General features: G+C 48.6%; 1 protein-coding gene and 1 non-coding gene across 2 annotated transcripts; both read right to left on the bottom strand.

Moving 5' to 3' along the window:
• Positions 1–696: 696 nt before the first annotated feature.
• On the bottom strand, positions 697–2093 carry LOC149354407 (uncharacterized). The gene has a single exon (XM_089577502.1). The coding sequence runs from the start codon at positions 1906–1908 to the stop codon at positions 697–699; it is 1212 nt and encodes a 403-aa protein (XP_089433628.1). The 5' UTR covers positions 1909–2093.
• A 5988-nt stretch (positions 2094–8081) lies between these two features.
• TRNAG-GCC (transfer RNA glycine (anticodon GCC)) lies at positions 8082–8152 on the bottom strand. Its single transcript has one exon. It is a non-coding gene; the product is annotated as a tRNA-Gly (tRNA).
• Between the last annotated feature and the right edge of the window lie 6501 nt (positions 8153–14653).

Here is a 14653-nt window from a genome sequence, read left to right on the forward strand (position 1 = left end):
CCAATGGAAACAGTTCAGCGAGCGCGATGCCACAGGGTAAAACTTGGGGAGAGAGACTGAAGTTCAGAATCGGAAGGTAGGTGCGGTTGCCGGTGACGGTCAGGACTGTGTGTGGAAGGATGACGTTACGCTGGAGGACAACGTCCTTGATTGGGTACGTGACGTAGACACCATCAGGAACGGCGGGAAACGGGGACATAGGGACATAGACTGCAGCGTCACGCGGCAAGCGAGTAAATTCAGCGGCACGTAAGCGAGGCGGCTTGGTATCGGCGCTTTCGGAGCAGAGCGGCAAGTCCAAACGAAGAAGGCCAGTGGCGCAATCAATTAGAGCCGCGTGCGTCGTTAAAAAGTCGATACCGAGGATCACATCGTGGGGGCAATGGTCGAGGACAGTGAATGCGACAGGGGTTGTACGACCAGCAATGGAAACACGCGCAGTTCACAGTCCAACAACGGCAGCAGCACTTCCGTCGGCGACGCGAACGGCTGAGGAAACGGCAGGTGTCACAACCTTCTTCAGACGACGGCGAAACGAGGAGCTCAGGACAGAAATTTGGGCGCCAGTGTCAATAAGCGCGGTAACTGGTGCACCGTCCACGCAGATATCGAGAAGGTTGCGGCGAGGAGCGAGGGTCAGGAGAGGATTTTCGGGCCGGGTCATCAATGCAGCATCACCTCCGGCAGCTGCATTGGTTAGTTTTCCGAGTGAGAGCCAGGTAAGGGTGGAGTGGACGGGCGTCGAAATTGCGGCGAACGAGAGCGGCGGATCTGAGGGAAAGGCGAGCGGCTGGACCTTCGCGGGGCCGAAGTGTCGAAAGCGTGCGGAGACTCAGCACGAGAAGACGTCTGGCGTGGTTCGAAGCCGGCACGGCGATCATAATTGGAGCTAGGTCCGTAGTCTGCACGACGATCGTAAGTGGAACGGAGGTGAGGTGGCGAAAACCAACGGCTACGGCAGTGACGGGAAATGTGGCCGACACGCGAACAGGTGAAGCAGATTGGGCGGTCGTCCGGGGTGCGCCAATCCGCAGGATTCCGGTAGCGGTAACGTGGAAGTACGGTCGGAGTCGGTGAAGCAGCAGCAACCAGTGGAGCGGTGTTTGGCAAACAGGGCGACGCAGACGGCAGGCCAGAATTGAGGCCCACGTTCGCAAACTCCTGGCGAACGACGGCCTGGATCAGCGCAATCGTAGAGTCGGCCGCTTGAGGGGCGAAGGTGACGGGAGTCATAGCTTCCAGTTCTCTGCGGACGATTCTAGTTAAATTGGCAGGATGGGACGGTTGTCGCAGTGTTGGCAGGTCTTCGCAGGAGGATGTCGCCGCAGTGTTCGGAAGGCGATCAAAACGAGAAGCAATACGGCGATGTTTTGCCTGCTCGAATTGCCGGCATACCTGAAGGACGGAGTCAACCGTTGCACAATCTTTACAAAGAAGAAGGTTGAATGCATCATCAGCAATCCCCTTCAGGATGTGGCCCACCTTGTCGGTCTCTGGCATGGCGCTGTCTACTTTTCGGCACAGAGCGAGGACGTCCTGGATGTAGGAGAGGTATGACTCCGTAGATGACTGTGCTCGAGAAGCAAGGTCTTTTTTAGCACCCAGCTTGCGCCCAATTGGTTTGCCAAATAAGTCTCTGAGCTTTTCTTTGCAGTTGTCCCAAGAGGTGAGGTCTTCCTCATGCGTCTCAAACCAGACGCGCGCCGTACCCGCCAGGTAGAATATAACGTTAGCAAGCATGAGCGTCGCGTCCCAGCGGTTGTGCTTGCTGACTCGCTCATACATGGCGAGCCAATCCTCGACATCGACGTCATCGGTGCCACAAAAGGTGCCTGGGTCGCGAGGCTGCGCCACGACAACGGTCGGCGCTGGTGGTGATGCTGCGGCCGGAGGTGGGTTGGACGGCATAGTGGTGGCTCGAAGCTGACGACCGCTGCGGAGGTCCAGGGCAGGGTCCCGGTGTGATACCCAGCACGACCTCCACCAAATATTACGGGGGGTTAGCCCAGCGGCAGACGGTACAGGCCACAGTCAGAAGGCACACCGAGCTAAATCACTCCAGCACAAACTGCCACGTCCTCGTCGTCGTTCACTGCCGAACGTCTCAAAACAACGTCGTCTTCTCCTAGCAACTATGCACCGTAACAATATGGATGCATTTCGAAGGAGCTTAGCAGCCGGACTGTCGGCAGGGCCTTCGTAAAAGCACATAGCTGGCGATCTGCTTTGAGGGAATTATTTTTCAAGATGGCGTTCACTGGAAGTCTCGCGCCGCTCGAATCACAGAGTTCATGGGAATGAGGACCGCGAGGGATCATTTTCTTCTTCGTCTTCTCCCTCAGTAAAAATGGCACATACCCACGCGGGGAGATTGGCCAAGGTACAGTGGAGAATGCCAACGAATTATTTGCGCAGGAAAAAGGTGTGAGGCGGTGAAGTAGCATAGTGGAATGACTGCAATTAGAAAAAAAATATATTTAGAAATATAAAATAAAAAAAATTATTGTAATTGTTGAAATTTAAATAAATGAAACAAATTAGAAGTACCAAGAATAGAGTACAGTACACTTCTTGGAAGTTCGGCACAGTGTTATGCAAGGGCGTCCGCAGAACTTCTTCCGCAGAACGTCCGCAGAACGTCAAGAGACCGGAAGCGGGCGGAGTGGGTGAGGAAACAAAAGGGGGCTAATAACATCCTAGCTGAAATCAAGAGAAAGTGGGCTTGGACAGGGCATGAAATTCGAAGGCAAGATAACCGGTGGTCTTCATTTGTAACGGAGTGGATTGGGAGAGAAGGCAAGCCTAGCCGGGGGCGGCAGAATGTTAGGTGGGCGGATGAAATTAACAAGATTGTGGGGATAAGGTGGGCGCAGCTGCCACAGGACAGGGTTAATTGGAGAGACAGGGGAAAGGCCGTTGAGCTGCAGTGGGCGTAGTCAGGCTGATGGTGATGATGATGATGACGAACTGTCCTATGTGTTGCCTCTCTCCGTGGTTTGTCTTGCTTTTGAGCTGTCATTTTAGCCTAGAACATCTTCAGTGAGAGCAGGAGGAGGGGGGAAATCTTTATTTGAGGCCAACACTAAGGCCCAATGAGGAAGAGCGCTTGCTCCGCCGAGGGCCGCTGATAACCAGCCGAGCCGAAGTGAAGCTCGCGCTTGGGAGTGAAGCTCAGGAAGGAGGAGTAGGGTAAGGAATACATGGAGAGGTAATGGCAGTGTTACATGTGTAGGGGTGCGTTTATTAGGCGTCCTCAAGAGACCGAACCGCTGTGCAGGGTCTGGCAGCGTAGACGGGCGTAGCCAGTACCAAGAGAGCGGGGGCACTTCGTCGTCGTCAGGCGCAGCGTAGTGTCGGCGCATAACTTCGTCGTCGTCAGGCGCAGCGCAGTGTCGGCGCTTGGCGGTAGCGGAACCTGTCACAGTTGGCACACTACATATGTTAAGAAAATGCATTCTGTCTGCCTTGATCTCCGGACAGTTGAGACAGTGAGCTGTGTCCCTCCATCCAAAGTTGTGGACCATTAGTGGGGCGATGTGAACGTTAGCTTTTATGGCGTCCTATCTGCGAGAAAAGGCACGCAGGGTGTCTGGCGTAGCGCTTCGTGCTTAAAAGAAATATCATGCTTATGTTGGTGCAGAGGTGGTGCTTTTCTTCCCGCGCACAAATATACCGCCACATTCACAGAACCAATTGAAAGTTTAACCTGTCCCTCCTAGAAGATGAGGCAGAACAACAGGGGGATAACTTCGTGGGAACACCCAAAGGACCCTAACTTACAAAGGAGAGCGCTCAATGACAGTTCACAACAAAAACATAATCTCTCCTAATAGGCATTTTCCACCGAAGCCGACCACGATTGCCTCCGTTTAACCAGCGTTTCTGAAGGGAAAGGTTCACTACGCTAGGTAAAGCCAGTTTCGCGGTGGCCCCAAGTTCAACCTTCAAATGACCTTGAACTTCGAAAGCAAAGGAAGAGCGCATAACTGGCCCCTGGGACAATGGACACCTTAGTCGCGCTTTAAGCTACGAATCCCATGAAGAGCGGCAGCTTCGAAAGCAAACGAAAGCGCATAACTGATTCCCTGGGATAGAGCACACATTTGTCGCGCTTCAAGCTATGAACCCGATGGAACGGGAGCTTGGAAAGCAAAAAAAGTATATAACTGCCCCCTTGGAAGAGTGGAGAGCTCTGTCATGCTTTAAGATACGTGGTGGTAGTGGCAGGATTGCGCTACATGCGTGGGTACTGACAACGTTGTGCCCGAAACGCGGCACGGAAGCCATAGGCCATGGTCGTTCTTGTGTTCATTGCCGTTGCGTTGACAGCGTGCGTGTGCGTGCATGCGTGCGTGCGTGATTGCTTGCGCGCGCGCGCGTGTGTGTGTGTGTGTGTGTGTGTGTGTGTGTGTGTGTGTGTGTGTGTGTGTGTGTGTGTGTGTGTGTGTGTGTGTGTGTGTGTGTGTGTGTGTGTGCGTGTGTCAAGCCGCGTCTTTTTTTTCGGGGTGGTGGTGAAAAACATATATATACAGATAGAATTCAAGAGGTTATGTAAGAGCTGGCCCAAAGGGGGCCAGCCCTTACAAGTACCAGGTGGAGGTCCCTAGTTCGGGACCCCAGTGGCGTTGGCCGCCGCCCAGGGTAGCGCAACCAAGGCCCGTTGGGCGTGCATGTCAGAGCAGCCGAGCAGGGTCGCCTCGCAGTCCTCCCGGGTAAGGTTGGGGTGAGGGGGGATAGCAGGGTTGGAGGGGCGGGCCCTCACCATGTGGTAGATATCCGAAGAATTCTCGGCGCAGTGCGGAAAACTACCCGAGAAAGAAGGGTTGAGGTGGTTCAGAGCTGCCGGGCCCAGCAAAGTACTAGTATACACGCGAAGGTGAAGCCACTCCTCTGCCTTTGAGAGACCTTTACGCGGGCGGGGATAAAGACCGTGGTCAGATTGATAGAGTAAAACATTGTCTTTGAAGGTGTAAGCTGGAATAAATTCGAGTTCCTGATCGTCGGGGTCGGAGAGGAATGTCCGGTGAGAAAGCGCGCGGGCGGCGGCGTCAGCTGCCTCATTACCCTCAAGGCCTATGTGAGATGTGAGTAGGAGCCCAAACGATACGCCGGTGAGTGGGGTCCCCGGTGTAGACGCTGTTTTGGAGAATGCGGTAGGCTAGGAACGGTTCACCCAGCCCTGCTCGACGTTCCAACATGCCCCTCGCGGGTAGGAAATAATTGTTTTTGAAGTCGGATCAGATGCAGCCAACGAAATGGCGACCTTCTCCGCGTGTGTTATGTCACGGGCTCGGAAAGTAAGGCCGTTCACTGTTTTGGATTGGAGGACGACTGCGGCCGTGTACCATCCCCCATGGTGGGGGCCGGAGGCATCCACGTAGAATGCATAGTGTCATTCACGTGCGAATGCATCACGAATGCATCACGTGCGATGCGCGTGGTGAAGAAGTGAGGTTACCGAAAGAACGTCTGCAATACAATTGTTTGTTACCGTAATGCTATCGAATAAAACAGAAAAGGAGCTCATGCGTCGGCCGGGAATCGAACCCGGGCCACCCGCGTGGCAGGCGAGTATTCTACCACTGAACCACCGACGTCTGGATGCTGCATTGATTTCGCCCTTAAGACTGCAGTCTGCGCAACTCGCTCAGGCGGTTCTCCACCGACATCCCTAGGACGCATGTGCCTTGTTGACACGCGAAGCCGTGCCTGCCGACCAACGAGTTCCTTCTTGAGTAAGCGCCAGGGGCTCCGGTTTTTCCGGCCGCGTTCACTGGAGGGAAGATTCAGGTATTCAAGAGGAGCAATCTGGTCAGTCTAGCGGGCTTCGATAGTAGACATGCGTAGCGTAATTGAATGGGTATTTTAAAAGTGACACTGCTGATTACTTAGAATTTCTGGGGCGCCAGTAGCTTTTAAGCGTCCTGATTGTTCTGGCGCGTACTATGCTAACGTTGTGTGAGTGAAGCGCAGTAATAACCCGGAAATACATGTGAGACGAAACAACAAAAAAACGCTGTCTATCTCGACGTTTAGATGAGTTGTAAGCATAGAATGTATTGTAGAAACGGCGTAGCGCATCATATAGGACGGCTCATAGACGGTAGTTGACCCACTGAAGTCTTGGGCCTCCTTCATCAATCACTTTTCTAGCTTTTCAGACCAAGAGAGAGCGCGCTTGGCTACATTTGACCACAGCCCGACATAAGAAAAGTAGGTGATGCCAGATCACTCCATATATCGCGGTTGACTGCGCCTATCCGTTCCTAACAACTTGTTTTTCACTTAGCCGTCCTCGCCAACATTCACGCTGCAGGACGAATGCATGAACGAAGATGAAGACGACATCCATCTGACAACGCAAAAGGCCGCCATATATACGCACCTGGTGCCATAGGTGATGGCCGAGATATGCCATACTGGGTAGTGCCTGCGTTCTTGCATGTAAATTTACATAATGTTTTGCCTATTCTTACTGTGCATTTTAATATTTCTAATCGTCCTTGTATATGACAGTTAATGCCTCAGGTCTATATTGCGGTTCCATTTTTACTGTTTTTCTTTTCTCCTGAGTTCTTGCAGTGTCACTGAAGCAGTTCGACAACGGTTAGATTTATATTCTTTTCCCTCCGGCTATGTACCGCTCTGTCATGACGTACTGGCCATGACGTACTTAATAGCGTACGTAAAATGGCTCTCTCGCTGTATACAAACGTTTCTTTTATAAGCGGCTCCTGAGAGATTTCCCGGTGAGCTATGGCTGGAAAAAAGGTCCTTATTTTGTCCTTAACAAAATGTCACCTCTGTTATGTTCTTGAAATCATTGAGCATTCCATCACTTATTGTACAGACCCAATACTGCTCTGGGATGTCCTACAGCGGACATTGATAAAAGTGATAGGATTTTAAAGCATCTAAACCGACATGACGTGCAAGAACTTGTGTTTAGCCTGGTTGGCTCATGATTTTGATCGTCACATAGGGCGATCGAGGTTAAGCTGATCTGACTGTTCCCGCTGCAGATGGAAGTTGATGAAAAAGACGACGTCCACTGAACAGTAACACGCATTGTGATCGGCAGCGGTGATAGCATATCGCTCTTGTCTAGTGGACAGCGGAGCTGATCTGTTCGCGCCGCCGTGGACTCGAAATCCAGCCGCGGCACTGTTTATACTGATTCCGCAGCCACAAGTTCAGGGACGCCACAAGATTTTTTGTTGAGTTTTACTTTTTGAAGTAGTACAGTTGCACTGAAATAGAATAGACTACTTATATTGCACGATACCTTAATAAACTGCTTCTATTGATAGAGCACTACATATGTTTCCTTATTGCACTGCATACCACAAGGAAAACTCATATGTGAACAGGCACTGTCAATTTCTTGTGTGAGCAAAATCTGATTTCAGCCGAATTATTGTTCATCCCACTGAGGTCTCTGCCCAGAGAGGATTCAATCCGGAGGGGGTGGTCCCTATTGATGATAATATTAATATGTGATAATGTGCTCAGTTCTACCTCTATTGTAGTGCTTTGCTGCCTAGAAGCGTTTTTATTTCATCTTTTGCCACCCTCATTAAACCAACGGTCTGGTATGAAAAAGCCTGTCGAGCAGAGGGCAGATAATGTCGAACACTGGCCGCATATCTCCTGCATGAAAAAATGCTCAAGCCCGTGACAACACATTTCTCACACCATGAAGCATTCGCTGTGATCCCAAACAGAAGCAAGCACGACGTACTCAAGTGGGGTAGAAGCATTCAAAGCAAATGTAACTTTGCAAAACGACAAAAGGGACGGACTGGCGCTGATAATTCTCATTACCGTGGGTGTAATCGCAATAGATTTTCTTCCTCTCTCACTTTCGTTCCTAACATCGGGCCCCACAGTTAACCATTTTTTTTTAAAGGGATTCCTGAAAACAAGAACAACAAACGCTAAACACCATTTGCTAAAAGTATAACTTAGATCACTCCATCATGTGCTGTGCGCGTGGCGGAGAAGTGAGGTTACCGAAAGAACGCCTGCAGCACAATTGTTTGCTAACGGAATGCTATCGAATAAGACAGAAAAAAAGCTCATGCGTCCGCCGGGAATCGAACCCGGGCCACCCGCGTGGCAGGCGAGTATTCTACCACTGAACCACCGACGCTTTCTCTTTTTTTATTTTCGAGATTGACATGAAAGCAATAAGACCACTTCAGCTACACTTGAGCTGATACGGGTGGAGTTAAAATTTAAGTTTCACTAGATCATCTAGTAGCGTTACCCACTGGGGTGGGTCACGCTGCGCCTGGTAACATTCCCGCAGATAAACAGCACTTTCAACAAAGTTCTCACGTGTACTACGAGTGTTTATATCCGCATGCCTTACTTGCATTCGCGTTTTCCACAAGCTGTGGAGGCCAAGAAGCATTAATAAGTCATAGGGTACCTCTTTGCGATCAACTGGTAGAAATCTGATACCATAAGGGTGAAGTGGTAGTTCTTTCTTGATGGTTCTCTGCAGGACATCCCAGAAAAGTATGGCGTCCCAGCAGTCTAGGAAAACATGTTCAATTGTCTCCGGCTGCTTACATAACAGGCAATTTGTTGTCCATGGGACAAAGATTCCTTTTTCATGGACCCAGGTTTTAACGGGTAGTGTATTAGAGTGCAATTTGAAAAAGAATGTTTTCACTGTCGGCCGGACCGGCATCATTTTCACCCGTTTTAAAATAACCTGCCCTGGGCCTCCACGGTAAGGCGCACTATACAAAGGTGGCGGCCGCATAATATCAACCAGATCCTTATACAGCTTCTTTTTATGAACGTTATACAGGTATTCTAGTGAAAAACGCACTTCCAACAACCTGGAGGGAAGAACAACCTCACGCTAATACCCGTTTGCAGCACCACACATGTTTTCACACGATGACACTATGATTCCGGGGAGCAGCCTTTGCAACCGCATTTGCATAACATTTCTCAAAAATATGTCATTTTCATCACGAAGGAAAATAAAGCGCGACACCACTTGACGCAAAAACAAATGAACTAGCCCAACGCCACCGCTTTTGAATGAAATAAACAAGTTTGTTCGCCTGGTTTTCTCCCAGGTCGACGCCCAAAGAAAAACTGCAATCACTCGATGGATTTTTTGAATATTGCTGTGCGACGCACAGACCACATTCATCACGTACCATATCTTAGAAACCAAGAAAACATTGCACACAAAGGCAAGTGAAAAGATTTACAACTGCCTTCCTTGCCACGCGTCCGCTCTCTCTTGCCTTTAACGTCTCCTCGTTCCAGGGTGTGCTGGGATCGCGATAACTTTTTAGGGGCACCCCAAGGTACCGCGTCGGTAAGTCAGTCCTTTGCAGTCGAGAAAAAAAGTCTCGTGAAATATCCCATTCCCCATGCCAATATCCTGAGCTTTTTCCCCCGTTTATCTGACATCCAGTTTGGTCGCAGAACTTTTCGACCACATGCGTAGCTTCACGAATGCTGTCTCTGTTTGTGCAAAATACCGCTATGTCGTCCGCGTATGCAAGGATTTTCCCTCAGGCAGCCGAACTGAACCACCGACGCTTACATACTGCAAAGATTTCGCCCATTAGACTGCGCTTTGCGCAACTCGCTCAGCCGGTTCTCCACCGACAACCCTAGGACGCATGTGCCTTGTAGGTACGCGAAGCCGTGCCTGCCGACCGACGACTTCCTTCTTGAGTAAGCGCCAGGAGCTGCGGTTTTTCCGGCCACGTTCACCGGAGGGAAGATTCAGGTATTCAAGAGGAGCAATCTGGTCAGTCTAGCGGGCTTCGATAGTAGACATGCGTAGAGTAATTGAATGGGCATTTTAAAAGTGGCACTGCTGATTACTTAGAATTTCTGGGGCGCCAGTAACTTTTAAGCGTCCTGATTGTTCTGGCGCGTACTATGCTAACGTTGTGTGAGTGATAGCAGTAATAACCCGGAAAGATATGTGAGATGAAACAACAAAAAAACGCTGACTATCTCGACGTTTAGATGAGTTGTAATCATAGAATGTATTGTAGAAACGGCGTAGCGCATCATATAGGACGGCTCACAGACGGTAGTTGACCCACTGAAGTCTTGGGCCTCCTTCATCAGTCACTTTTCTAGCTTTTCAGACCAAGAGAGAGCGCGGTTGGCTACATTTGACCACAGCCCGACATAAGAAAAGTAGGTGATGCCAGATCACTCCATATATCGCGGTTGACTGCGCCTATCCGTTCCTAACACCTTGTTTTTCACTCAGGCGTCCTCGCCAACATTCACGCTGCAGGACGAATGCATGAGCGAAGATGAAGACGACATCCATCTGACAACGCAAAAGGCCGCCATATATACGCACCTGGTGCCATAGGCTGCGGTGATGGCCGAGATACGCCATACTCGGTAGTGCCTGCGTTCTTGCAAGTAAATTTACATAATGTTTTGCCTATTCTTACTGTGCATTTTAATATTTCTAATCGTCCTTGTATATGACAGATAATGCATTAGGTCTAATTTGCGGTTCCATTTTTACTGGTTTTCTTTTGTCCTGAATTAATGCAGTGTCACTAATGCAGTTCAACAACGGTTAGATTTCTATTCTTTACCCTCAGGCTATGTACAGCTCTGACATGACGTACTGGCCATGACGTACTTAATAGCGTACGTAAAATGGCTCTCGCGCTGTATACAAACGTTTCTTTTATAAGCGGCTCACTGAGAGATTGCCCGGTGAGCTATGGCTGGAAAAAACGTCCTTATTGTGTCCTTGACAAAATGTCTCCTCTGTGATGTTTCAGAAATCATTCAGCATTCTATCACTTATTGTACAGACCCAATACTGCTCTGGGATGTCCTACAGCGGACATTGATAAAAGTGATAGGATTTTAACGCAGCTAAACAGAGATGACGTGCAAGAGCTTGTGTTTAGCCTGGTTGGATCAAATGTTTTGCTTTGCTGGGTCGTCGCCACAAAGGGCGATCGAGGTGACTGTTCCCGCTGCAGATGGAAGTTGATGAAAAAAACGATGTCCACTGAACAGTAAAACGCATTGTGATCGGCAGCGGTGATAGCATATCGCTCTTGTCTAGTGGACAGCGGAGCTGATCTGTTCGCGCCGCCGTGGACTCGAAATCCAGCCGCGGCACTGTTTATATTAATTCCGCACCCAGGGACGTCACAATGTTTTTGTTGAGTTTTACTGCGTGTAGTAGTACATTCGCACTGAAATTGAACTGACTACTTATATTGTACGATACCTTAATAAACTGCAGTCTATTGATAAAGCACTACATATGTTTCCTTATTGCACTGCATACCGCATGGAAAACTGGTATGATGGACAGCATTCTGAATTTCTTGTGTGAGTAAAATCTGATTTCAGCCGCATGATTGTTCATCTCGCTGAGATGTCTCCCCAGAGAGGATTCAATCCGGAGCGGGTAGTCTCTATTGATAATAATAATAGTAATAATATCTGATGATGTGCTCAATTCTACCTCTAGTTTAGTGCTCTGCTGCCTAGAAGCGTTTTGATTTCATCTGGATTTCATATTGCTTCATAAACATTTTGCGAATAGTTTATATACACGGAACATTAATTTACTGTAATAAATACCATGTTTAAGTGATGCCCGGTAGGCCTAAGGCGGCGATAAGAAAGGCTGATAAGATTGTATCATCGCCGTTTCATATCCCGCTCGCGGCAGATTTTTGATACTGGTGACCGTTTTGACAGAAATTTTGAGAATGTTTGGATAAGTTCGCCCTTAAGTTCGAATGAAGCTTCTTCGTCATATTCGACGTATTCGATATTCCCCTTATATTCGATGTTCGCCTTATATGTCGACAATAGTGGAGGAAGTATTTCATGCTTAAAACACGCTTTCCTTTCTTCTGGGTGCCGGCTTTTTTGCGCTGCATTTACACAACGCAATACGAACCACCCAGGCAAACCAGCCTCGTACAGTTTGCTGCATGCTTGAATCCAAAGGGAGCTCTGCCAGTCAAATGGCGGTTGATCAGCTTATCCGCATATACGCTGGTCCGTGGTTTGTATTTCCAGCCGAAGAATCCTTCTTTGCCGGTGAAGCTGTCCAGCGGGACGTCGGCTTAATTGGATGAGTGCCTGTGGCTGCCTTTGGATTGTCCTTGCACACTGCTATCGGGAGAGAGCTTGACAGTTACTTGTATGCGCTATCTGCGTCTAGCGCATAATCGCCGTTGTTGCCCACGCGCCATAAAATCCGATCCAGCAACATTGCATTCGCATGTCTGTTTTAGGATATTTGGCGAGACGGCCAGTTGCAAGGCACGTGTTAACCGGAGTGCAACCTTGTGCGCATCACACTTCTTAATTCACTGCAGTAGAACAGTTGAGACCCAAGCAATTATCACCTAGTTTGTTTCACGCCAAAGACTCCTTTGTAGAGAACATGCGGTCGATTGAACGAATTTCTGGTCCAAATCATGACGTGCTATGAGGTGTCTTGAAAACATTTATTCGCTAATGCTTTGCCTTCTGCTCTGGCTATTGCTCTATAAAGGACGTATGTACATAGCGGAAAACTGTTTCCCGCGCCATACCTCGACATAACTGAAAACTGCAAGGTTCTCCTTTCGGTCTTGTTAAGTGATTAGGGACGTCTGCAAAAAATAAAACTACTAAACTAAGCTAGTAAAAATATTTCTCTGCGCCGCCGAACCGATTATCTCAATAGCTCAAAGATTTTTGGCGGCCGTTTTTGAGGCTGGGGACACTGGCTGGACTTCAGTTACAGCCCCAGGGGTTTGATTTTGAGGCCTCAAGTCGGCCTCGTTATGCATCCTCAGCGACCGCAATCTCACGAAAGAGGAATGGCTATGCGTCCTTAATTTTCCCCAGCTTTGGACTGCTAGATGTGCTTAGTGAGCAGTGCTAAGCAGGTTAGAAGCAAACCCCTTGCACTGTATACTTTTGACGCGGCCAGTACGTATGCGCTGTTTGAGGAACCAATCATCATAGCATGAATATACTTCTAGTTCCTCTGCGTACTTTACGTAGCAATTGCACTATCTTTGCTGTAACTTCTTCTCTAAAATATCCTGCATAAAACTGCGCTTTAATTCTTCCCGACTTTCCGCAGTACCGCCGGGTACCTACAGATTTCACAATGGCTACAAGATTTTGTCCTAACCAGGTACTCAGCTACTTTAGGGTGAAAAGGTTGGAGAAAGGTGTTTAACCCCACCTTGAATGGATGAAAAAAAACCTTGTGTCATGGCGCTCTTTGGCCACAGCTGCCCTTGCGGCATTAAGGAATCATCATCATCTTCATCTTCAATTCTTCCTGAGTTTGCGAGAGTCCTGCTCGGTTCCTAAAACAATGAATAGGCGGTAAATGTACATCTACGTTTAATAAATTACATAAATATTTACAGCTACATTCAATCCACTATGGTAGAAAAGCTACACCATTATTAAGAGGGAAGCTGCTCCCGGCTCTCTTCGTGACTGCTCCAGGCTGCACGCATGTGCCTAGAAAGCCGAGCAGCTCTCTTTGGGCAGCCTCTGCAAGTGAGAAAGAAATAAAAGGAGGTGGTGAGTGAACTTGTTTCGCTGAAATTGAAATCACTCAAAAGTTGTTTTCAAGATAGGAAACTCCAGATCAGCGTTAATTGTCGCATGGTGCAGCATAATACAGAGCTACACACAGAAGCATAGTTTTCTTCCGAATGAGGATCCCTCCGAAATTGCGGTCCAACCTAGTCGGGATATGCTTTCCGGTATAAGGCCGTGTCCGCTTTTCTTTATTTTGGCTTTGGTTTTAACAGAAGCGATGGTAACTTATTAATTGTTGAGCGAAGCGGGGCATGTTTGGAGCCGCAAAAAGGAGTTAGGCTTCCAAAAACAGGACGAGACTCAGCACCAGGATGTTGAGGAACTTCATTGGAAATACCCGTCGTCAAAACGCTATCGAAGGGACTCAAGCGAATAAATATAATTTCTCTGCGCCCAAGACATAATACTGCTGACACATTGGAACATGGTGTAATCTTCAAATTACAGTAAAGGCGCGCACTTCTACTCCAAAATGCATGGATGCACGGTGTTGAAACCAAATATTGCCTTCCATAACCTTTTGACTCTAGGTGTTGCGTCAAGAGTTCGGTCTACTCGCTGTTAACCGTACTCGTCGGCCACCCACGACTCATGTGATCAGTTGGGGCTTCCGTTTAATGCATCAGACTTCTTTCGTGCAATGCGTGCCACTGTCACTGCTTAAATTATCACTCTAGTCAGCCGAAGGTGAGAATTCTAGACAGTAGGCGTACAGCTTCAGGATGCTGATGTCATAAAGTTCCTGGGACCGCAAAATAAAAGGATAATTCTAGGAGTGCGATTCCCTTCGTATCGTATAGCATGATTAGAGCAATGCATGAAATCAGACTAACTTTCAGGTTTCAGCGCTTGTTCTTGAGCTGTGCCACTCTGTGAACAGAAGGGCTTTCGAGCTCCGCTCACAAACCGAAGCAAAAAACTGTGCGTTACTTTTATTTACCAGTTTAACAATGAACCTAGTTCACTCCCTTTCGACTTTTAACTTCGCACGCACACACAAACACACCCACACACACACACATCAAATAGAGTCACTCGAAATTCAAAAACA

Source organism: Amblyomma mixtum, chromosome 3 (genome assembly GCF_055824585.1).
Source record: "Amblyomma mixtum isolate Tamu chromosome 3, ASM5582458v1, whole genome shotgun sequence".
Taxonomy (NCBI): domain Eukaryota; kingdom Metazoa; phylum Arthropoda; class Arachnida; order Ixodida; family Ixodidae; genus Amblyomma; species Amblyomma mixtum.

Excerpts from the sequence above, each read along its gene's own strand:
- LOC149354407 (XM_089577502.1), bottom strand. The coding sequence starts at position 1,908 with ATGCCGTCCAACCCACCTCCGGCCGCAGCATCACCACCAGCGCCGACC.